The 21,717-nt window shown below is 51.1% G+C and overlaps 3 protein-coding genes across 5 annotated transcripts in view; 2 read left to right on the top strand and 1 right to left on the bottom strand.

The window, feature by feature from the left end:
- CARM1 (coactivator associated arginine methyltransferase 1) overlaps positions 1–1,224 on the top strand; it is a 54,828-nt gene extending 53,604 nt beyond the window's left edge. For both annotated transcript variants that reach the window (XM_032251757.1, XM_032251756.1), the window contains one exon: positions 71–1,224. In XM_032251757.1, the coding sequence (XP_032107648.1) occupies positions 71–213 (143 nt within the window). In that variant the 3' untranslated portion in view covers positions 214–1,224. The remainder of the gene's footprint in view (positions 1–70) is intronic.
- YIPF2 (Yip1 domain family member 2) lies at positions 650–5,983 on the bottom strand. 2 transcript variants are annotated; one of them, XM_032251759.1, is made up of 10 exons: positions 5,882–5,983; positions 5,678–5,738; positions 5,105–5,265; positions 4,926–5,015; positions 4,032–4,119; positions 2,441–2,557; positions 2,201–2,367; positions 1,937–2,119; positions 1,716–1,851; positions 650–1,617 (listed from the first exon to the last, which is right to left on the bottom strand). In XM_032251759.1, the coding sequence occupies exons 2-9, from the start codon at positions 5,706–5,708 to the stop codon at positions 1,735–1,737; spliced, it is 954 nt and encodes a 317-aa protein (XP_032107650.1). In that variant the 5' UTR covers positions 5,709–5,738; positions 5,882–5,983; the 3' UTR covers positions 650–1,617; positions 1,716–1,734. The 2 variants fall into 2 exon arrangements, with proteins under 2 accessions (XP_032107650.1, XP_032107649.1); XM_032251758.1 differs by lacking the exon at positions 5,882–5,983 and having other exon boundaries at positions 5,678–5,810.
- Positions 5,984–6,024: 41 nt separating this feature from the next.
- TIMM29 (translocase of inner mitochondrial membrane 29) lies at positions 6,025–7,508 on the top strand. Its single transcript, XM_032251760.1, has 2 exons — positions 6,025–6,212; positions 6,289–7,508. Exons 1-2 carry the CDS (start codon positions 6,119–6,121, stop codon positions 6,975–6,977), a joined length of 783 nt encoding a protein of 260 aa, XP_032107651.1. The 5' UTR covers positions 6,025–6,118; the 3' UTR covers positions 6,978–7,508.
- Positions 7,509–21,717: the final 14,209 nt, after the last annotated feature.

Here is a 21,717-nt window from a genome sequence, read left to right as displayed (position 1 = left end):
TCTCTCTGTGACTCTGCCTGGGGGCTGGGCAGGCCAGGGCAGCCCCTCAGTGCCACTGCCCGCCCCACAGGGTCCTCCGGCGCCCAGGGCAGCGGTGGTAGCGGCTCGAGTGCCCACTATGCAGTCAACAGCCAGTTCACCATGGGCGGCCCTGCCATCTCCATGGCGTCGCCCATGTCCATCCCGACCAACACCATGCACTACGGGAGCTAGGGGCCCGCCCTAAGGACTGACAGCACCAGGAAACCAAATGATGTTCCCACCCGCCCCCTCGCCGGGCGGCTTTCCCCCTTATACTGGAGAAGCCCTCTTTGCTATGGGAACTGGGACACTTTTTTACACGACGTTGCCGCCATCCCCACCCTCACCCCCACCTCCACCTCCCAGCCCTGAGCGCGTGTCGCTGCCATATTTTACACAAGATCATGTTGTGGGAGCCCTCGTTCCCTTTCCTGCCCGCTCCACCCCGACCTGGGCTTGTCATCGGCTGGAACTGGCTGCAGGGAGGGAGCAGCTGCCACCCAGCCCAGGCTGCCCCACCCTGCCTGCCAGGTCCCTCAGCACCTGTCCCCTTGTCTGACTCCAGTGGGAAGGTGGCCTGGCCAGCCAGGGCCTCCCTTCGACGACCAGGCCTCGGTCACAACGGACGTGACATGCTGCTTTTTTTAATTTTATTTTTTTATGAAAAGAACCAGTGTCAATCCACAGACCCTCTGAGAAGCCAGGCCGGCCGGGCCGAGCCAGCAGCCCCTCTCCCCAGACTCAGAGGCACCGCGGGGAGGGGTGGCCCCGCTGAGGCTTCAGGGGCCCCCTCCCCACCAAAGGGTTCACCTCACACTTGAATGTACAACCCACCCTGCTGTTGGGAAGGCCTCCGTCCTCGGCCCCTGCCTCTTGCTGCTGTCCTGTCCCTGAGCCCCTGCAGGTTCCCCCCACCTCCCCCACCCAGAGTTAGAGCAGGTGGCTGCAGGCCCTGGGCCTGGAGGGAAGGCCACCGCCAGCCACTTGGGGCAGACGTAGACACCTCAAGGATGTGTCATGGAAGGTGTCCTCTTTCCTTGCAGCTACCATTAGGCCTGAGTATCTCCCCTCCGTCTTTGTAGACGCTCCAGTCCCTACTACTGTGACAGCATTTCCGTCCCTCCCCTGCCTGGGAAGGGGCTTTGCAGGGACCTCTCCCTCCAAAAAAGAAAGAAAAAATAAACAAGGAAATGTGTTGCAGCACAGGCAGTTTCTTCTCCTTCTGCTCCCCTTTCTCACACCCCCAAGTTCAGATGCTGGAGCTCAGGCCCGCCGTGTGTGCACCCAGACAGAGCGGGCACTGTCCAGGCTGGATTGCCCCCTTGGCTCTCCCTCCTGTGCCACGGGAGCCGTAGGGGGGAAAGCAGGCAGCCCCAGGGGATATTGGGGCCCCAGCCCTGTCCCAAAGCTCCCTGCTCGGCTGCCCTTCGCCCGCCTTTATATAAATTCTCTGAATCACCTTTGCATAGAAAATAAAAGTGTTTGCTTTGTAAGAAAAGTCTGGAAAGTAGCAGAGTCATCTCGAGGTGTCAGGGGAGCGTTCAGTCACTGTCTGGGGGCTGGACAGCCAGAGGGATTGGTCCACTTAGGTACTGCCTAAAAGAGAGAACTGCCTGAGAATGGCCCCAGGACCTCTCGCCTTCACAGGGGGTGGAAGGGCAGCCCCCACAGCCCAGCTGGCAACAGTCCCTTACCTGTGGGACCCGGGCCTTCCTAGGAGGGAGCCATGGACCGAGGCAGGGTAGGGGACAGTGGGATGTTTGTGGGCAGAGATGCGGCTTGGTGTGGAGGAGCCACATGCTCCGGAGGCAGCGACTGGAAGAAGTACAACTGCACAAGATCCCTGGGGTCAGAGGCAGGGCCAGCCGACCCGCCCTGGCCCCTCAGCCCACCCGTGGCCACCCCAGACCCGTACCTTACAGCCCGTGGCCAAGAGGGCGTGGAGCAGCACAACTGTAGACAGCAGCGCTGCAGCCACCAGCCTGGTGTCCTCACGGACCACGGGCCACAGGGTGAATACCAGCCCCGCAGCCGACAGGCCCAGAGCCAGTGCCCCAAAGAGCCACTGCAGCCAAGGCACAGGGATGAGCCACAGGACCTGGGAGTGACACAGGCGGCAGGTGACCATGCCAGGGGGACCCACACAGCCACCACCCACTGCACGCCAGGCCACACTCACCACCATGGGGATGAAGACAAAGAGGGAGTAGCCGTAGACGCACACAGTCTCCAGGAAGGTGTAGGGCCCCACGCGCTCCCGGACACCCTTGCGCCACCGCAGGAAGCCCCACAGGGCCAGCGGCACCAGCCACGCATAGCAGTAGATGCTGATGCCTGCCACGGTCACTGGGGGCAAGGCGAGCAGTCACCCCCTGTTTCCTGGGGCCCTGCCAGGCATTGGGCCTGCCCGCCTGCTTACCCTTGTGGAATTGGGGGCTGTAGTGGATGGAGGGGTCCCTCCTCTGGGCCAGTACCAGTGTCAGGTTGCCGGTGACGGCTAGGACGAAGGCCAGCGTGGCGCAGATCCAGAAGGGGCCTGGGGATAGGAGGCACAGTCAGGGTTCCGGATCATGTGCTCCCAGGACAACCAGACAGATGTATCCTGACTCAAGTATGCTGAGACCCCAGCCTCTTTCTAAGCACCCTGCCTGACTCACCAGGTCACCGGGGGCCTCCCAGTGGCTAAGCCCAGTGCCAGCTCTCAGCCCGTCCCCTCCCGGAAACACTCAGGACTGCACACTGTTGGCCTGTGTCTCACCTCATTGGTGCCAGTTCCTCAATCCCTGTCACCTCCTCTTTGACTCTCTAACCCCTTCAGCCATGGGAAGCAGCTGGGCCCAGTCCTCGGCCCCTTCCATGTCTGTGTTCACTCCTGGTGTGACCTCCTCCAAGCCCAAGGCCTTATGCCTCCTCTAGAGCCTGAGGCTCTGCCCTGAGAACTGCAGCCTCCAGTTCAAGCTCCCAAGTGGGCATCTCTGGCTTCACCCACCGCCCTTGCCCTCTGCCCTCACTGCCCAGGAGAAGTGGCAACTCCATCCATCCCATAGTCCAGGCAGACATCCCTAGAGCCTGCCTCGGCTCCTACCCTCCCACTCCCCCCACCCCCACCTGTCTAGTGGCAAAGCCAGTTGCTTCTACTTCCACAGCATGTTCCAGAATCCAGCACCACTCTACATCCACAGTCCCCACCATGTGGCCACCTGCACCCCAGCCTCCTGGCTTCTGCCCTCACTCCCCATGATGGTGAGAGGGACCCGAGAACACGTAACTAAGATTCCTTTTCAGCCAGGTGCAGTGGCTCACGCCTGTAATCCCAGCACTTAGAGAAGCCGAGGCGGGCGGATCACCTGAGGTCAGGAGTTTGAGACCAGCCTGGCCAACATGGTGAAACTCTGTCTCTACTAAAAATACAAAAACTAGACGCATGTGGTGGCGCGTGCCTGTAATCCCAGCTACTCAGGAGGCTGAGGCAGGAGAACTGCTTGAACACAGGAGGCAGAGATTGCAGTGAGCCGAGATCACATCACTGCACTCCAGCCTGGGTGACAGAACAAAACTCTATCTCAAAAAAAAAAAAAAAAACAAAACATCCCTTCTCACCACAGCATGGGAGGCCTGTGTGATCCATCCCTTTCCTGCCGTTCACGCGCTACAGTGGTAATGCCACCCTGCAGTTCATACAAGTTCCTGCCATGGAGCTCATGCCCTTTCTGGAACCATCTTTTCCTAGGTCTCCCCCACCCCTCCCATTGCCAGCAAGGCTCATTCCCTCACCCTCCTCAGGGAGGCCTGCCCTGCCGCACCCTGCAAAACAGCAAGGCCGTTCCTCCTCTCCACTCTGCTGCTGTCTACCCACCACCCTCTGCAGTCCTTCATGTCCCCATCTCCCTGAACAGAAGGTAAGTCACACTGAGTGAATCATGTGTCCTCAGCTGCAGACTGAGGTCTGCAACTCGGGCCACACTTGTGGAGCGATCGATGAAAGGAACCGAATGCATGACCTCACTCACCATACAGATCCGGCCGATTCCGCAGATAGTGCCGCACAAAGTTGTGGCCAGGCCGGGGCAACAGCGAACCTTTGATCCGGTCGAGGACCTGGGGGCAAGGCCGAGGTCAAGGATGGAGGCCTGCCAGGAGATTGTCATCCCAAGAGGCTCCTTCCCTGTTGACCTCCACCCTCCTCTCTCCATGCCCCATCTGAAAGAGCTTAGCCCTTCCCTCTTTTACTTTTTGAGATGGAATCTCACACTCTTCCAGGCTGGAGCGCAGTGGCACAATCGGCTCTACAACCTCTGCCTCCCAGGTTCAAGCAATTCTCATGCCTCAGCTTCCCAAGTAGCTGGGACTACAGGCGTACCACCATGCCTGGCTAATTTTTGTTTTTTTAGTAGAGATGGGGTTTACCATGTTGACCATGCTGGTCACAAGCTCCTGACCTCAAGTGATCCGCCCACCTCAGCATCCCAAAGTGCTAGGATTACAGGCACCTGTCACCGCACCTGGCTAATTTTTGTCTTTTTAGTAGAGATGGGGTTTCACCATGTAGGCCAGGCTGGTCTTAAACTCCTGAGCTCAGGTGATCCACCCATCTCAGCCTCCCAAAGGGCTAGTGGGATTATAGGTGTGAGCCACTGTGCCTGGCCCACCTTTGGTCTTCTGCATATGCTGTTCCCTATGCCTGGAACATACTTCTGCTCCCCTCCACTCTGCCTTCCTTCTCCTTTAAGTCAGCCAATTCCTCACCTTCTCCAGGAGGCCTTCCTCTAACCACCAGATTGTGTGTGTTCCCTGTGCTCCCACAGTCCTGATCCATAACCAGTCCCACCATAGCCCTTCCAGGGCACCCTGGTTCCTTCACCAGCACCCTGAGCCCCATCCCACCTGCCTCCCCGGGGCCCGACCTGTGAGGTGTCCACGTCAAAGAAGCTCTGATAGTAGCTGAAGGTCCAGAATCCGGGCTGCTGCTGCTGCTGCTGCTTCTCCTGCAGGAGCTATACACAGCGGGGACACTCAGTGCCTGCCCCAACAGCCTGGGTCAGCAGCGGGCTGCACAGAGGCAGGAGGCAGGACAGGGACTCACCGCAGCCTTGTCACTCTCTTCCTCCACCTCATCCTCGGCTCCATAGCTGTCACCTGAGCCCACAGCCACAGCCACGTGCCCCTGTGAGGTTGGCTGATCGCTTCTACTGGTGGTGGCTGCATCTGGGGTCTCAGCCAGAAGATTAGTGGCCTCCTCGAATTCTGTGGAGGGCGGATATGGGACACACGCACTTTGAGGGGGGTGGAAAGAATTCGACTGGGCCCAAGCTAAGCCGATGCTCCTCTGGGGGCGAAGGCTCTTCTGGGCCACTGATCACCCCCAAGGCAGGGGCCCAACTTCCTCAGTTTGGAGGCATCCGGAGGACACCTGTTCCCTTCCTCCTAACGTGGAACTGCAGGTTAGGATTGGCCCTGCGATGAGGTCAGGGTCTGGGGACTAGAGGTCTGAGTTCACGGCGGGAGCGGGGTTCGAGTCAGGGTTGGGTCTCACTCCTGAGTCAGAGTTCACAGCCGCCTGGAATTCGGGTTAGAGAAGCTGGAAGCCGCATGGGCGGGGAGGTACTGGCGAGGGGCGCGGGAGCAGGACATCCCGCCATGTCGGGGCCGCACTCACCGTGAAAGGTCAGCTCGTCGGCCGCTGCCATCGTCGTTCATTGGAGTCTCCGCATCCCTTGCTGAGGACACAGGCCGATCAGGTCCGCTTCTCCTGTGCCCCCGAGCCGGTCTCTCGGCCGCCGGCCCTACCTGGGGGCCAAGAGCACCCACGGAGGCTTGAACTTGTCGCCCAGTCTCCAAAGGTGCGCTCCGCCCCCCTCACCTGAAGCCACCTGGGTCGGCGTGGCTGGGGCTCTCTACGCCTGCGCGGCCGGCCTGCCAGTCAGATGGACCCGACTCGGACACGACAGCAACATCCGGCGCCGATCCTCTTTCTATACTCTCCCGTTGGGAAGCCACTTCCGGTAAAGTTGGCGCTTGCGCAGAAGAGACTGCCGGGTTCTTAACTTCGGGTATCAGGAACTTCTTCCCCTAGCACGGACCCCAAAGCCAGAAGAGGATGGCCGCGGCAGCTCTGAGGAGACTTTGGTCCCGGCGCCGCGCAGAAGTGGGGGACGCTGTAACGGCGAAGCCCGGAGTGTGGGCGCGGGTGGGTGAGTAGCGGCGGAAGGCGGTAGGGTGGGTGTCCGCCGCCGCCGGATCACTCTTACCGCGCTCCTTTTCCCTCAGGCACCTGGGCCCGCGCGCTGCTCCGGGACTACGCCGAGGCCTGCAGGGACGCGGCGGCGGAGGCTCGTGCGCGGCCGGGGCGCGCGGCCGTGTATGTGGGGCTGCTGGGCGGCGCGGCGGCCTGCTGCAAGCTAGCGCCGGGCGAGGGTGCCTTCGAGGAGGCGTTGCTGGAGGCGTCGGGGACCCTCCTGCTGCTGGCGCCGGCCACGCGCAACCGCGAGTCCGAAGCCTTCGTGCAGCGGCTGCTCTGGCTTCGGGGCCGTGGCCGGCTGCGCCACGTGAACCTGGGGCTCTGTTCGCTGGTGTACGAGGCGCCCTTCGACGCCCAGGCCAGCCTCTACCAGGCGCGCTGTCGCTACCTGCAGCCCCGCTGGACCGACTTCCCCGGCCGGATCCTGGACGTGGGCTTCGTGGGCCGCTGGTGGGTGCTGGGTGCCCGGATGCGCGACTGCGACATCAACGACGACGAATTTCTGCACCTGCCGGCACATTTGCGGGTGGTCGGGACCCACCAGCTGCATTCCGAGACCAACGAGCGGCTTTTCCATGAGAAGTACAAGCCTGTCGTGCTCACCGACGATCAGGTGGACCAGGCGCTGTGGGAGGAGCAGGTCTTGCAGAAGGAGAAGAAGGATAGGCTCGCCCTGAGCCAGGCGCGCTCGCTGATACAGTCGGAGGCCCCGAGATGAAATCCTGAGGCCCCCGAGTCCTGGCAAACTGCTTGCCTGGGTGGTGCAGTTGTGATGAGGCTCAACTCCAGAACGACCGAGACAGATGATGTGGAAAGTGTTTTCTTACTGGGTTTGCTCAAGTTTGGGGAGCCTTTCTGCCCTCCGTCGTTGTTATCAGCCGAAGCTAATTCAAAGCCACCTTGGTCTAGGAGTTGGGACAGCAGAATGACTTGACCCATGTTCATCACTGCTAGAGCTGGTCCTGAGCCTTTTATATGAGCTTTTTCATTGGGCCTCAGAGTCCCTTCTCAGGGAGGTACCGTATTGGTCAGGTGACTTGCAAACTCTCCTAAAACTATTTAGATTTTTGAGTTGTGGCCTGGTGTGATGGTGCGTGTCTGTAATCCCAGCATTTTGCAAACTGATGCAAGAGGATCGCTTGAGGCCAGGAGTTTGAGAGCAGCCCGAGTAACGTAACAAGACTCCGACGCTACAAAAAAACGAATATTAACTTAATAAAATTTGAGTTGAAATGTTTTTATTATATTACTTATTGCCACTTTATTTATTTATAGAGACAGGGTCTCTCTCTCTCCCAGGCTGGAGCGCAGTGGCACAATCTTGGCTCACTGCAACCTCCGTCTCCCGGGTTCAAGCAATTCTCCTGCCTCAACCCCCTGAGTAGCCAGAATTACAGACATGTGCCAACATACCCAGCTAACTGTTGTATTTTCTTTTTTTTTTTTTTTTTTTATTTTTGGTACGGGTTTTCACTCATGTTACCCAGGCTGGAGTGCAGTGGCGCGATCTCGGCTCACCGCACCCTCCGCCTCCTGGGTTCAGGCAATTCTCCTGCCTCAGCCTCCTGAGTAGCTGGGATTACAGGCACGCGCCACCATGCCCAGCTAATTTTTTGTAGCTTTAGTAGAGACGGGGTTTCACCGTGTTGACCAGGATGGTCTCGATCTCTTGACCTCGTGATCCACCCGCCTCTGCCTCCCAAAGTGCTGGGATTACAGGCGTGAGCCACCGCGCCCGGCTTAACTGTTGTATTTTTAATAGACACAGGGTTTTACCATGTTGGCCAGGCTGGTCTTGAACTCCTGACCTCAGGTGAGGCAGAAGAACACCTGCCTCGCCCTCCCAAAGTGCTGGGATTACAGGTTTGAGCCACCATACCTGGCCTTTCATTTTGATAAGTAACATTTTCGCCTTTCCCAGCTCTTTGGGAGGCTGAGATAGGAGGATTGCTTGAGATCAGGAGTTCAGAACCAGTTTAGGTAATATAATGAGACCTTTCTCAGAAACTAAAATACTTGGAAGGGTGAAGCAGGCAGATAAATTGAGCCTAGGAGTTCAACAGCAGGCTGGGCAACATGGTGAAACCCCGTCTCTACAAAAATATGTATATATACCAAAGGCATTAAATGAGTATTGAAGGCTGGTCTTGAACTCCTGACTTTAGGTGATCCACCTGCCTCAGTCTCTCAAAGTGCTGGGATTACAGGTATGAGCCATCGTGCCCAGTCTATTCTTATTTTGAGTAGAGATGAGGTATTGCTATGTTATCCAGGCCGTGTCTTTTGCTTTCATTGCATTTCTTTTTTATATATGTGTTTCTATATCCAATTTTTATTTATGGCAAGTGATAGCAGTATTTGACAATTTCTGGCAAGAATGATTAGGATCAAAGGTAGTCCACAAGTTTTAGGATTAAGTCACAGAGTTGGGAGTTACAGAGTTTGAATCTTGATTCTGCCGGTTTTGAACTCCTGACTTTAGGTAATCTACCTGCCTCCCACCTATTCGGAAGGCTGAGGTGGGAGGCTCACCTAAGCCTGGGAGGTCAGCACTGCAGTGTACCATGATTGTGCCACTACACTCCGGCCTGGGCAACAGAGTGAGACTCTGCCTCAAAAGGTAAAGTAAGTAACATTTTTGTTTTGCTTTTTTGTTTGAAGTTTTTAATTTTTAAGCATAGTCCCCAAATTGGAAAAATAATAGAGGCATATTGTATATCCTTTGCCCAACTTGCCCCCAGTGGTAACATCTGACATAACTAATGTAAACCAGGAAATTGACAGTGTTGTGACTGTTGGGATGTTACAGGGAAATTTTCTGCAAAAAAAACCTGGTTTTACCAAATGAGCATTGTAAGTTGCTGGAGGTGGCTTGGAAGGATAAAGCATTTTCTGGTCTAGAAACCTATACGGAATCATAGATTCTGGTTATGTTGTACTTCAGTAACCTTGAAACACAATTCTATGAAAAGAAATGTTAATGTACACAGCTGGTGCTTAGCTAGGTTATGGTAAATTACATTTTTGTTGTTGTTGTTGTTGAGACAGAGTCTTACTCTGACACCCAGGGTGGAGTGCAGTGGCACTATCTCAGCTCACTGCAATCTGTGCCTCCTAGGTTCAAACGATTCTTCCTCAGTCTCCTGGATAGCTGGGATTACAGGCATGTGCAATGATCCCCGGCTAATTTTCCTTTTTTTTTTTTTTTTTTTTTTTTTTTTTTTTTTTTTGAGACGGAGTTTCACTCGTTACCCAGGCTGGAGTGCAATGGCGCAATCTCGGCTCACCGCAACCTCCGCCTCCTGGATCCCCAGCTAATTTTGTATTTTTAGTGGAGACGGGGTTTCTCCATGTTGGCCAGGCTGGTCTCAAACTCCTGACCTTCAAGAGATCCTTTCACCTCGGCCTCCCAACATGCTGGGATTACAGGCATGAACCACTGTGCCTAGCCAATACTTTTTTTAAAAAGTAGGATTTACAGCTGGGTGCAGTGGTGCACACCTGTAACCCTAGCACTTTGGGAGGCTGAGGTGGGAGGATCACTTGAGTCCAGGAGTTCAAGACCAGCCTAGGCAACATGGTAAAACCCTGTCTCTACAGAATATACAAAAATTAACCAGGTATGGTGGTGTACACCTGTAGTACCAACTACACAGGAGGCTGAGGTGGGAGAATGACTTGAGGCTGGGAGACTGAGGCTGCAGTGAGCTGAATCCCAGCACTTTGGGAGGCCGAGGCGGGTGGATCATGAGGTCAAGAGATCGAGACCATCCTGGTCAACATGGTGAAACCCCGTCTCTACTAAAAATACAAAAAATCAGCTGGGCATGGTGGCGCGTGCCTGTAATCCCAGCTACTCAGGAGGCTGAGGCAGGAGAATTGCCTGAACCCAGGAGGCGGAGGCTGCGGTGAGCCGAGATCGCACCATTGCACTCCAGCCTGGGTAACGAGAGCAAAACTCCCTCTCAAAAAAAAAATAAATAAATAAAATAAAAATAAAAATAAAGTATTAAGGGAGTGAGGCTACCTCAGTGACTTGTGACAGGTTAATAAAACCAGGTGATAAAACAACCATCTTTGTTGTGATGTTTGTGTGGTTGCTACTTTCAAGTTTTGGCATTTGACCCTTGCGTTATGTTGAGTGGGTTGAACACAAGTTAGTTTAAGTCAGCATCTCAATTTTACAGAGGAAAAGTTGAGGTTCAGAAAATTTATTTTCCCAAGGGTGGGGCAGAACCAAGATTCAAACTCTGTAACTCCCAACTCTGTGACTTAATCCTAAAACTTGTGGACTACCTTTGATCCTAATCATTCTTGCCAGAAATTGTCAAATACTGCTATCACTTGCCATAAATAAAAATTGGATATAGAAACACATATAAAAAATGTGCAATGAAAGCAAAAGACACGGCCTGGATAACATAGCAATACCTCATCTCTACTCAAAATAAGAATAGACTGGGCATGATGGCTCATACCTGTAATCCCAGCACTTTGAGAGACTGAGGCAGGTGGATCACCTAAAGTCAGGAGTTCAAGACCAGCCTGGCCAATGTGGTGAATGTCTCCTAAAAATATAAAAATTTAGCTGAGCATGGTGGGGAGGTACCTGTAATCCCAACTACTCGGGAGGCTGAGGCAGGAAAATCGCTTGAACCTGGGAGACAGAGGTTGCAGTGAGCCAAGATCGTGCCATTGCACACCAGCCTGGGCAACAAGAGCAAAACTCCGTCTCAAATAATAATAATAAAATAAAGACTGGGTGCAGTGGCTCACGCCTGTAATCCCAACACTTTGGGAGGCCAAGGTGGGCGGATCACCTGAGCTCGGGAGTTCGAGACCAGCCTGACCAACATGGAGAAACCGCATCTATACTAAAAATACAAAATTAGCCAGGCGTGGTGGCACGTGCCTGTAATCTCAGCTGAGGACAAGGCTGCCTCAGCTTGGGAGGCTGAGGCAGGAGAATCACTTGAATCCAGGAGGCAGAGGTTGTTGTGAACAAGATCGAGCCATTGGACTCCGGCCTGGGCGACAAGAGCAAGACTCCCTCAAAAAGAGAGGTATTTTTCCCACTGTTGTGATTAGGAAGACCAGCAGAGGGCATTAGAGACTCAGTTCAGAGACAGAACGTGGCTGGCTCCGCCTTGCCTTACTTAGCCGCTGGGAATGACTAACACAGCTTCCTTTCATCAGCGTGCTGCAGCAAGTGGAGGTCGTGCAGCTACCACTAGCACTGGTTTACTGCTCCTTGGAACTGGGTAGATGATGGAAGAAGTCGGGGCTCCAGGAAGGGGCCAACTTCATCCCTGGAACCTGCACCTTTATCTAGTTATGTCCATAAGAAGAGTTAAACTCTGAAAATATTTGAATAGATTTATTCTCAGCCAAATACGAGTAACCAACGGCCTGTGACACAGCCCTAAGGAGATCCTGAGAACATATGCCCAAGGTAGTTGGGGCACAGTTCATTTTTATGCATTTTAGGGAGACATGAGACATCAGTCAATATGTGTAAGATGGGTTGGGCTCGCCCTAGCTCACACCTGTAATCCCAGCACTTTGTGAGGCTGAGGGGGGTGGACTGCTTGAGCCTAGAAATTCAAGACCAGCCTGGGGCAACATAGCGAGACTCTGTCTCTACAAAAAATACACAAATTAGCCAGATGGGGTGCCACGTGCCTGTAGTCCCAGCTACTTGGGAGGCTGAGGTGGGAGGATCACCTGAGCTGAGAAGTTGAGGCAGCGGTCACCCATGTTCGTCTTGAACTCCAGGCCTAAGCAACGCCTCAGCCCCTCAAAGTGGTGGGATTGTAGATGTGAACCACCACACACAGCCAACAGAAGTTTTTGTTTGTTTGTTTTCTTTTTAGTCTCAAGCATTACCACTGACAACCAAAGTATTTTAAAGCAAATCCCAGACATCTTGTCATCTCACCCCTATAATTTCATTTTCTTTTCTTTTCTTTTCTTTTTTTTTGAAATGAGTCTCACTCTGTTGCCCAGGCTGGAGTGCTACAGACATGTGCCACCATGCCCAGCTAATTTTTGTATTTTTAGTAGATACGGGGTTTCACCATGTTGGCCAGACTGATCTCAAACTCCTGACCTTGTGATCTGCCAGCCTCAGCCTCCCCAAGTGCTGGGATTACGGGCATGAGCCACCGCACCTGGCCTTTATTTTTTCTTTCTTTTTTCTTTTTTTTTGAGACGGAGTTCTCACTCTGTTGCCCAGGGTGGAGTGCAGTGGTGTGATCTCAGTTCACTCCGACTCCCGGGTTCAAGCTATTCTCCTGCCTCAGCCTCCCAGGTAGCTGGGATTACAGGCACCCACCACTACACCCAGCTATTTTTTGTATTTTTAGTAGAGACAGGGATTCCCCATGTTGGTCAGGCTAGTCTTGAACTCCTGACCTCAGGGGATCCTCTCTTCTCAGCCTCCCAAAGTGCTGGGATTACAGGTGTTAACAACCGTGCCCGGTCTTAAGTCTCTTTTAACCTAGAAGAGTGCACCCTAGGCATACACCTTTGATGTGTTACAGAAAAACACTTTTTTTTTTTTTTTTTTGAGATGGAGTCTCACTCTGTCACCCAGGCTGCAGTGCAGTGGCATGATCTCAGCTCACCACAACCTCCCCCTCCTGAGTTCAAGTGATTTTCTTGCCTCAGCCTCCCAAGTAGCTGGGATTATAGAAGCCCACCACCATACCTGGCTAATTTTTGTATTTTTATTAGAGACAGTGTTTCACCATGTTGGCCAGTCTAGTCTCAACCTCCTGACCTCAAGTGATCTGCCCGCTTCACCCTCCCAAAGTGCTAGGATTACAGGAGTGAGCCACTCTGCCCGGCCCGATTTTTATCATTTCTGATGGGTGCAGAGGTCAATCGTTTTATTAGCGGCTGTGCAATGAAGCCAGTTCTTTTGTTCTTGCAATCTTATTTGGAGCTGGAGAGCCACAGGCATCTCACATATGCTGTTACTGATTCACCATGTGAACAAATATAAACCTGAAAGAGCCAGTCCTTCAAGATGGATCTAGAGTGGCTGACTGGGCTTCAATATTAAATAGACCCAAGTGGCTAGTTGCCGAATAGAGATCACACATGTACTCTACGTTCCCCCAAAACTCACACCTCTATTTTAACTCTGGGAGGTTCGGAAATCTCCTGAAACAATCAGTCAGAACTCACATATGTTGACCAATCAGAACTAGGTGAGTTTGACTCCCTCATTTGCATGAACAGACTTGATTGGGAACCTGGGATGGAATTTTTGCTATAAAACCTGAACCCTCGGCAGGGTGAGGCAGGAGAACTGCTTGAACCCAGGAGGCAGAGGTTACAGTGAGTCGAGATTGGACCACTGCACTCCAGTCTGGGTGACAGAGCCAAACTCTGTCAAAAAAAAAAAAAACCCAACAACCTGAACTCCGCCTTTGTTCTCTGGAATGTACTTTCATTTTACACCAAACATTGTATCTCCCCAGTTTGCAAACTGTTGACTGTAATACAATCTATTTCCTCCAAATTCCTTTTTTCTTGTTATTGTTCTTTTTTTTCTTTTTTTCATTTTTTCCAAATTCATTTTCAGAGAGCATTGGTTCATAACCATGTCCTACCAGAAGGAGTTTCTGGGGAATTCACAATTCACAGCCATCCATAGAAGACATCTTGGACTGGCCTTTTGAGGCTGCCGAGGGAAGCCACAAGGATACTGTGTCCTTTTCCATGCTGTGGCAGGCACAGCGATGATGATGAATGGCAACTCATTATTTAAGAATGATTACTATCTGAGACAGGTCTCAATCAAATTAGAAATTCATTTTGCCAAGGTTTAGGACATGCCCAGAAGAAATAAACACAGGGCCAGGTGCAGTGGCTTACACCTGTAATCCCAGCACTTTGGGAGGCTGAGGTGAGCAGATAACCTGAGGTCAGGAGTTCGAGACCAGCCTGGCCAACATGGTGAAACTCTGTCTCTACTAAAAATACAAAATATTAGCCAGGTGTGATGGCAGGTGCCTTCCATCTCAGTTATTCAGGAGGCTGAGGCAGGAGAATCGACTGAACCCAGGAGATAGAGGTTGCAGCAAGCCAAGATCACATCAATGTACCACAGCTTGGGTAACAGAGGGAGACCCTGTCAAGCAAGCAAGCAAGCAAGGGAAAGAAAAGAAAGGGAAGGAAGGAAGGGAAAAGAAAGAACTAAACACAGAATCACAGAAACAGTTAATGGTCTGTGTCTTTCTCCAAAGATTATTTTGAAGGCTTCAGTATTTAAAGGGGAAAGGTGGGCTGGAGGGGAAAGAGGGAGAGTAATGTATCATAATGTATCCATATGTAATATAATCCACATATGTAATGTATCCACAATGTATCCATATGTAATTTACATATTCCTAGAGAAAAGGAGCAGGTAGGGGGATAGTCAATTACGTATTCATCTGGGCACAGTAAATTGTCACTTTTCATAAGATAACACAGAGTAGCTACCTATGGAGACTTTTAAATTTATTATTATTATTTTATTTTTGAGACTCGCTCTGTTGCTAGGCCAGAGTGCAGTGGTACAATCTTGGCTCATTGCAAATTCTGCCTCCTGGGTTCAAGGGATTCTCCCACCTCATCCTCCCAAGTAGCTGGGACTACAGGTGTTTACCACCACAACTGGCTAATATTTTGTATTTTTAATAGAGACAAGGTTTTGCTATGTTGGCTAGGCTGGTCTCAAACCCCTGGCCTCAAGAGATCTGCCCACCTCTGCTTCCCAAAGCCCTGGGATTACAGATGTGAAACATCGTGCCCAACTCAATTTTTTTTTTTTTTTTTTTTTTTTTTAAGGTAGGGTTTTGTTCTCTGTTGCCCAGGCTGGAGTACAGTGGTGAGATCATGGTTCACTGCCGCCTCAAACTCCTGGACCATAGTGATCCTCCTGCCTTAGCCTTCTGAGTAGCTTGGACTACAGGCAGGTGCCACCACTTTCAGCTCATTTTTTTTTTTCCATGGAGATGGGATCTGAGCCTGGTCTTGAACCCCTGGGCTCAAGTGATCCTCCCACCTCAGCCTCCTGAGCAGCTAGTTCTTTGCTTTTCTAGTGGAATATATTATTTCACAGAGCATATTTCATTGTCTGCATGGACCCCAGTTGGTTTATTCACCCACTTACTTATCGACATCTTGGTTACTTGAAAGCTGACCTGGTAGTAATTATTAGGGGACCCCTTGCAGAGCACAGCAGGGTGTCTGTAGCTTGTGGTGAACACTAGAGGGCGTGTGAACCCCCTTTCTCTACCAGGTGGGTGTTACCCCTTTCCCACCTGCACTAATTTGTGGTTCCTTGCAGAGAGGCCTGATCTGGTGTTTGTCCTGAGTGAGAGTTGATCTGGAAACCATTTGTGGGAAAATTAAGTTAGACTTCCTTCCATCGAAATACAGTGCAGGGGCTGGGCACACTGGCTCATGCCTGTAATTCCAGCACTTTGGGAGGCCTGGGCAGGCGGATCACCTGACTTCAGGAGTTCAAGACCAGACTGGCCAACATGGCAAAACACTGTCTCCACTAAAAATACAAAAAAATAATAAAAATTAGCCGGGCATGGCAGCACATGCCTGTAATCCCAGTTACTGGGGAGGCAGAGGCAGGAGAATCACTTGAACTTGGAAGGCAGAGGCTGTAGTGAGCTGATATCTTGCCGCTTCGTTCCAGCTTCAACGCCAGAACCAGACTTCGTCCCCAAAAGATAAAAGAAATAAAATGCCAGGGCCAGGTGCAGTGGCTCACACTTGTAGTCCCAGCACTTTGGAAGGCCCAGGCAGGTAGATTCTGAGGTCAGGAGTTTGAGACCCACCTGGCCAACATGGCAAAACCCCATCTCTACTAAAAACGCACACAAAAATTTAGCTGGGCATGGTGGTGCATGCCTGTAATCCCCGCTAGTTGGGAAGCTGAGGCAGGAGAATCGTCTGAGCCTCAGAGGTGCAGGTTGCATGAGCCAAGATTGCTCAACTGCACTCCAGCCTGGGTGACAGAGTGAGACGTTGTTTAAAAAAAAAAAAAAGAGGCCGGGTATGGTGGCTCACACCTGTAATCCCAGCACTTTGGGAGGCCAAGGGGGGCAGATCACGAGGTCAAGAGATTGAGACCATGGTGAAACCCCATCTCTACTAAAAAATACAAAAATTAGCTGGGCATGGTGGCACGCACCTGTGGTCCCAGCTGCTCGGGAGGCTGAGGCAGAAGAATTGCTTGAATCTGGGAGACAGAGGTTGCAGTGAGCCGAGATCACGCCACCGCACTCCAGCCTGGCGCCTGGCAACAGAGCAAGACTCTGTCTCAAAAAAAAAAAAAAAAAGAAAAAGAAAAACTGATATAAACAATGAGAGCAGTCTTGGGGGGAGTGTGCCCTCTAACTTCATAGTTGTTTCTAACCCTTTGTAGCAAATAATTACACACAAAAATAATTAATTTAAATTCTGGCAAGTCCTTTGAATCAAAACCAGAGAGAGGTGCTCTGCTCTAGTAACCCAGCTCTTCTGGATGTTATTCAGGCTAGAACTTGCAGGGTTTTCCACTGTTTGAGTTCCACCACGACGTCACTACTTATCAGTGTAGGCTTTGTGCTTGGACAGTTGATTTAAACTTTACTTGTGGGACAGTGGGCTCTGAAAAGTTTTCATCATCCCCTGCAGGGACTGCAGTAGTCTTTGTTGAGGCACGACGGATGTTGACAGCTCTATTTCCTCCTAGCTGGGGCTCCAATCTGTGACCTTGCTGAGGTGGTGATGCTTTGAAAAGACTCCTGGCCGGCATGGTGGCTTGAGTCTGTAATCCCAGCACTTTGGGAAGCCGAAGTGGACGGATCACAAGGTCAGCAGTTTGAGACCTGCCTGGCCAACATGGTGAAACCCCGTCTCTACTAAAAATACAAAAATTAGCCAGACATGGTGGTACATGACTACAATCCCAGCTACTCGGGAGGCTGAAGCAGGAGAATTGCTTGAACTAAGGAGTCGGAGGTTGCAGTGAGCCGAGATGGTGCCACTGCACTCTAGCCTAGCGACAGAGTGAGACTCTGTCTCAGTAAATAAATGAAATATATAAATATTAAAAAATTAGCTGAGTGAGGTAGTGTGCTCCTGTAGTCCCAGCTACTTGGGAGGCTGAGTGGAGGGTCACCTGAGCCTAGGAGGTTGATGCCACAGTGAGCCATTATCGTCTCACTGCACTCCAGCCTGGGTGAAGAAAGTGAGACCCTGTCTCAAAAAAAAAAAAAAAAAAAAAGAGAGGGAGAGATAACATGTCACACCCAGCTAGTAAAACAAAACAAGACTGGGTGTTGTGGCTCACACCTATAATCCCAGCACTTTGGGAGGCCAAGGGAGGAGGATCGCTGAAGCCCAGGAGTTTGAGACCGTCCTGGGTGACAGAGTGAGACCCTATCTCTAAAAAACAATTTTTTTTTTCTTGAAATGGAGTCTTGTTCTGTGGCCCAGGCTGGACTGCATTGGCACAATCTCGGCTCACCACAACCCCTGCCTTGTGGATTGAGGCAATTCTCATGCTTCCGCCCTCCAAGTAGCTGGGATTGCAGACATGTGCCACCATGTCCAGCTAGTTTTTTGTTTTTCTTTCTTTTTTTTTTTTTTTTTTTTTTGAGACAGAGTGTCACTGTGTTGCCCAGGCTGGAGTGCAGTGGCATGATATCAGCTCACTGCAACCTCCACCTCCCAGGTTCAAGCAATTCTAATGCCTCAGCCTCCCGAGTAGCTGGGATTATGGACATACACCACCCCATCTGGCTAATTTTTGTATTTTTTTTTTTTTTAAGACGGGGTTCCACCATGTTGATCAGGCTGGTCTTGAACTCCCGACCTCGGGTGATCTGCCCGCCTTGGCCTCCAAAGTGCTTGGATTACAGGCATGAGCCACCGCGCCTGGCCATTTTTGTATTTTTATTAGAGGCAGGGTTTCACCATGTTTGCCAGGCTGGTCTCGAACTCCTGACCTCAAGTGATCTGCCCGACTCGGCCTCCCAAATTGCTGGGATTGCATGAGCCACCACACCTGGCCTAGTTTTTGTATTTTTAGTAGAGACAGGGTTTCACCATGTTGGCCAGGCTGGTCTCGAACTCCTGACCTCAAGTGATCCACCCCATCTTGTCCTTCCAGAGTGTTGGGATTACAGGTATGAGCCATTGTGCCCGACCAAAAAAAATTTTTTTAATTCACTGGGTGTGGTGGCTCATGCCTGTGGTCCCAGCTACTTGGGAGGCTAAAGAGGGAGAACCACTTAAGCCCAGGAAGTTGAGGCTGTGGTGAGTTTTTTTTTGTGTTTTTAAAGACCATCCAAAAAAAAGAAGAATAGCTTCCTTCAGTGCAGATGTCTGTCTGCTGTCAGCTGATGGCCATTTGTGTCTGTCTTTTTCTATTTGTGCCATACTGCTTTCCACAGTGGCTGCACCATTTTACATTCCTACCAACCACGTTGTACAGTCTCCAGTGTCTCCACATTCTCAGCGGTGCTTTTTTTTCTGTTGTGTTTTGTTTGGGTGGGAAGTGGTATCTCATTGTGGTTTGATGTGCATTTCCCTAATGATAAGTGCTGTTGAGAAAAGATTTCTTATTTAGAAATTTTTTTTTTTTTTTTTTGAGATGGAATCTCGCTCAGTCATCCAGTGGTTTGATCTTGGCTCATTGCAATCTCTGCCTCCTGGGTTCAAGCAAGTATCCTGACTCAGCCTCCTGAGTAGCTGGGATTATAGGCACATGCCACCAAGCCTGGCTAATTCTTTTTTTTGAGACTGAGTCTCACTTGGTCACCCAGGCTGGAGTGCAATGGCATGATCTCCACTCACTGCAACCTCTGCCTCCCAGGTTCAAGTGATTCTCCTGCCTCAGCCTCCCAAGTAGCTGGGATTACAGGCATATGCCACCACACCCAGCTATTTTTTGTATTTTTTAGTAGAGACAGGGTTTTACCATATTGGTCAGGCTGGTCTCGAACTCCTGACCTCAGTTGATCTACCCGCCTCAGCCTCCCAAAGTGCCGGGATTACAGGCATGAGCCACCACACCTGGACTAATTTTTGTATTTTTGGTAGAGACGGGGTTTCACCATGTTGGCCAGGCTGGACTCCAACTCCAGACTTCAGGTGATTCCCTCCACCTTGGCCTCCCAAAGTCCTGGGATTACAGGTATGAATCATCATGGCCTGCCCTGGATTTCACAAATTTTCATTGCCTTATTTCTCTGATGCCTTCAAAAATATTTTAAGGTGGGCCGGGCACAGTGGCTCAAGCCTGTAATCTCAGCACTTTGGGAGGCCGAGGCGGGTGGATCATAAGGTCAAGAGATCAAGACCATCCTGGTCAACATGGTGAAACCCCGTCTCTACTAAAAATACAAAAAACATTAGCTGGGCATGGTGGCACGTGCCTGTAATCCCAGCTACTCAGGAGGCTGAGGCAGGAGAATTGCCTGAACCCAGGAGGCGGAGGTTGCGGTGAGCTGAGATCGCGCCATTGCACTCCAGCCTGGGTAACAAGAGCAAAACTCCGTCTCAAAAAATATATATATATATATTTTAAGGTGAAGGCTGAGCATGGTGGCTCACACCTGTAATCCCAGCACTTTGGGAGGCCAAGGCTGGTGAATCACTTGAGGTCAGAAGTTCTAGACCATCCTAGCCAACATGGTGTAACCACTTCTCTACTAAATATACAAAAATTAGCCAGTCATGGTGGTGCACACCTGTATTTCCAGGTACTCCAGAGGCTGAAGCATGAGAATTACTTGAACCCAGGACACTGTGGTTGTAATAAGCTAAGATAGCACCACTGCACTCCTGCCTGGGTGACAGAATGAGACTCCATCTCAGAAAAAAAAAAGTGAGGTGGGCATAGTGGCTCACCCCTATAATTCCAGTGTTTTGGAAGATCAGGGTGGGAAGATTGTTTGAAGCCAGGAGTTCAAGACCAGCTTGGGCAGCATAGTAAGACCCATCTCTACAAAATAAAATGGGCCAGGTTCGGTGGCTCACACTTGTAATCCCAGCACTTTTGGGAGGCCAAGGGGGGCAGATTACTTGAGGTCAGAAGTTCCAGACCAGCCTGACCAACATGATAAAACTCCATCTCTACTAAAAATAGAAAAAATTTTCGGGGTGTGGCAGCAAGTGCCTGTAATCCCAGCTACTTGGGAGGCTTAGGCAGGAGAATCTCTAGAACCTGGGAGGCAGAGGTTGCAGTGAGCCGAGATTGCACCACTGCACTCTAGCTGGGGCAACAGAGCAAGACTCGGTCTCAAAAAAAAAAAAGAAAAGAAAGTCCTGGCATGGTGGCTCATGCCTGTAATCCCAGCACTTTGGGAGGCTGAGGCGGGCGGATCACAAGGTCAGGCATTCAAGACCACCCTGGCCAATATGGTGAAACCCCATCTCTACTAAAATACAGAAAATTAGCTGGGTGTGGTGGTGCACGCCTGTAGTCCCAGCTACTCAGGAGGCTGAGGCAGAAGAATCGTTTGAACCCAGGAGGCAGAAGTTGCAGTGAGCCAAGGTCATGCCACTGCACTCCAGCCAGGGCAACAGAGCAAGACACTGTCTCAAAAAAAAAGGAAAAAGAAATTAAACGTCTTGTTTTGTCCACTATTTCTCAAGCAGGGGAAATTCTGACCCCCTGAAATATTTCACAATATCTGGTGACATTTCTAGTTGTCAGAACTGGAGTGGAGGCGGGGTGTTACTGGAATCTAATGAGCTGCTAAACATTCTACCATGTACAGGAAATCCCCCGACAACCAAGAAGTAACTAAGCCAAAATGCCTAAAATGCCAAAATTAAAATTCCTGGAATAGCTCTTCTAGGTCTCAGCAGGAAGGTAGACAACAACCTGGTTTGCTATCAGATATTCAATCAAACAAAAATCTTCATCATTAGAAATCAAAATAAGGCCGGGCACGGTGGCTCACGCCTGTAATCCCAGCACTTTGGGAGGCCGAGGTGGGCAGATCATGAGGTTAGGAGTTCAAGGCCATCCTGGCCAACATGGAGAAACCCCATCTCTACTAAAAATACAGAAATTTGCCGGGCATGGTGGCATGCGCCTATAGTCCCAGCTACTCAGGAGGCTGAGGCAGGAGAATTGCTGAAACCGGGAAGGCGGAGGTTGCAGTGAGCCAAGATCTTGCCATTGCACTCTAGCCTGGGCGACAAGAGCAAGACTTCGTCTCAAAAAAATATTTAAAAAAAAATTGGCTAGGTGTGGTGGCTCATGCTTATAATCCCAGCACTTTGGGAGGCTGAGGCAGGTGGATCACCTGAAGTCAGGAGATCTCTACTAAAAAAAAAAGTCTCTGTCTCTACTAAAAATATACATATATATAATTAGCTGGACGTGGTGGCGCTTCCTGTAATCCTCAGGAAGCTGAGGAAGGAGAATCGCTTGAATCTGGCAGGCA

The sequence above is a fragment of the Sapajus apella genome, unplaced genomic scaffold (genome assembly GCF_009761245.1).
Source record: "Sapajus apella isolate SASKATOON/1434 unplaced genomic scaffold, GSC_monkey_1.0 scaffold77, whole genome shotgun sequence".
NCBI lineage: Eukaryota > Metazoa > Chordata > Mammalia > Primates > Cebidae > Sapajus > Sapajus apella.
Note: the sequence above shows the minus strand (reverse complement) of the source record. Positions and strands in the feature narration are given on the sequence as shown.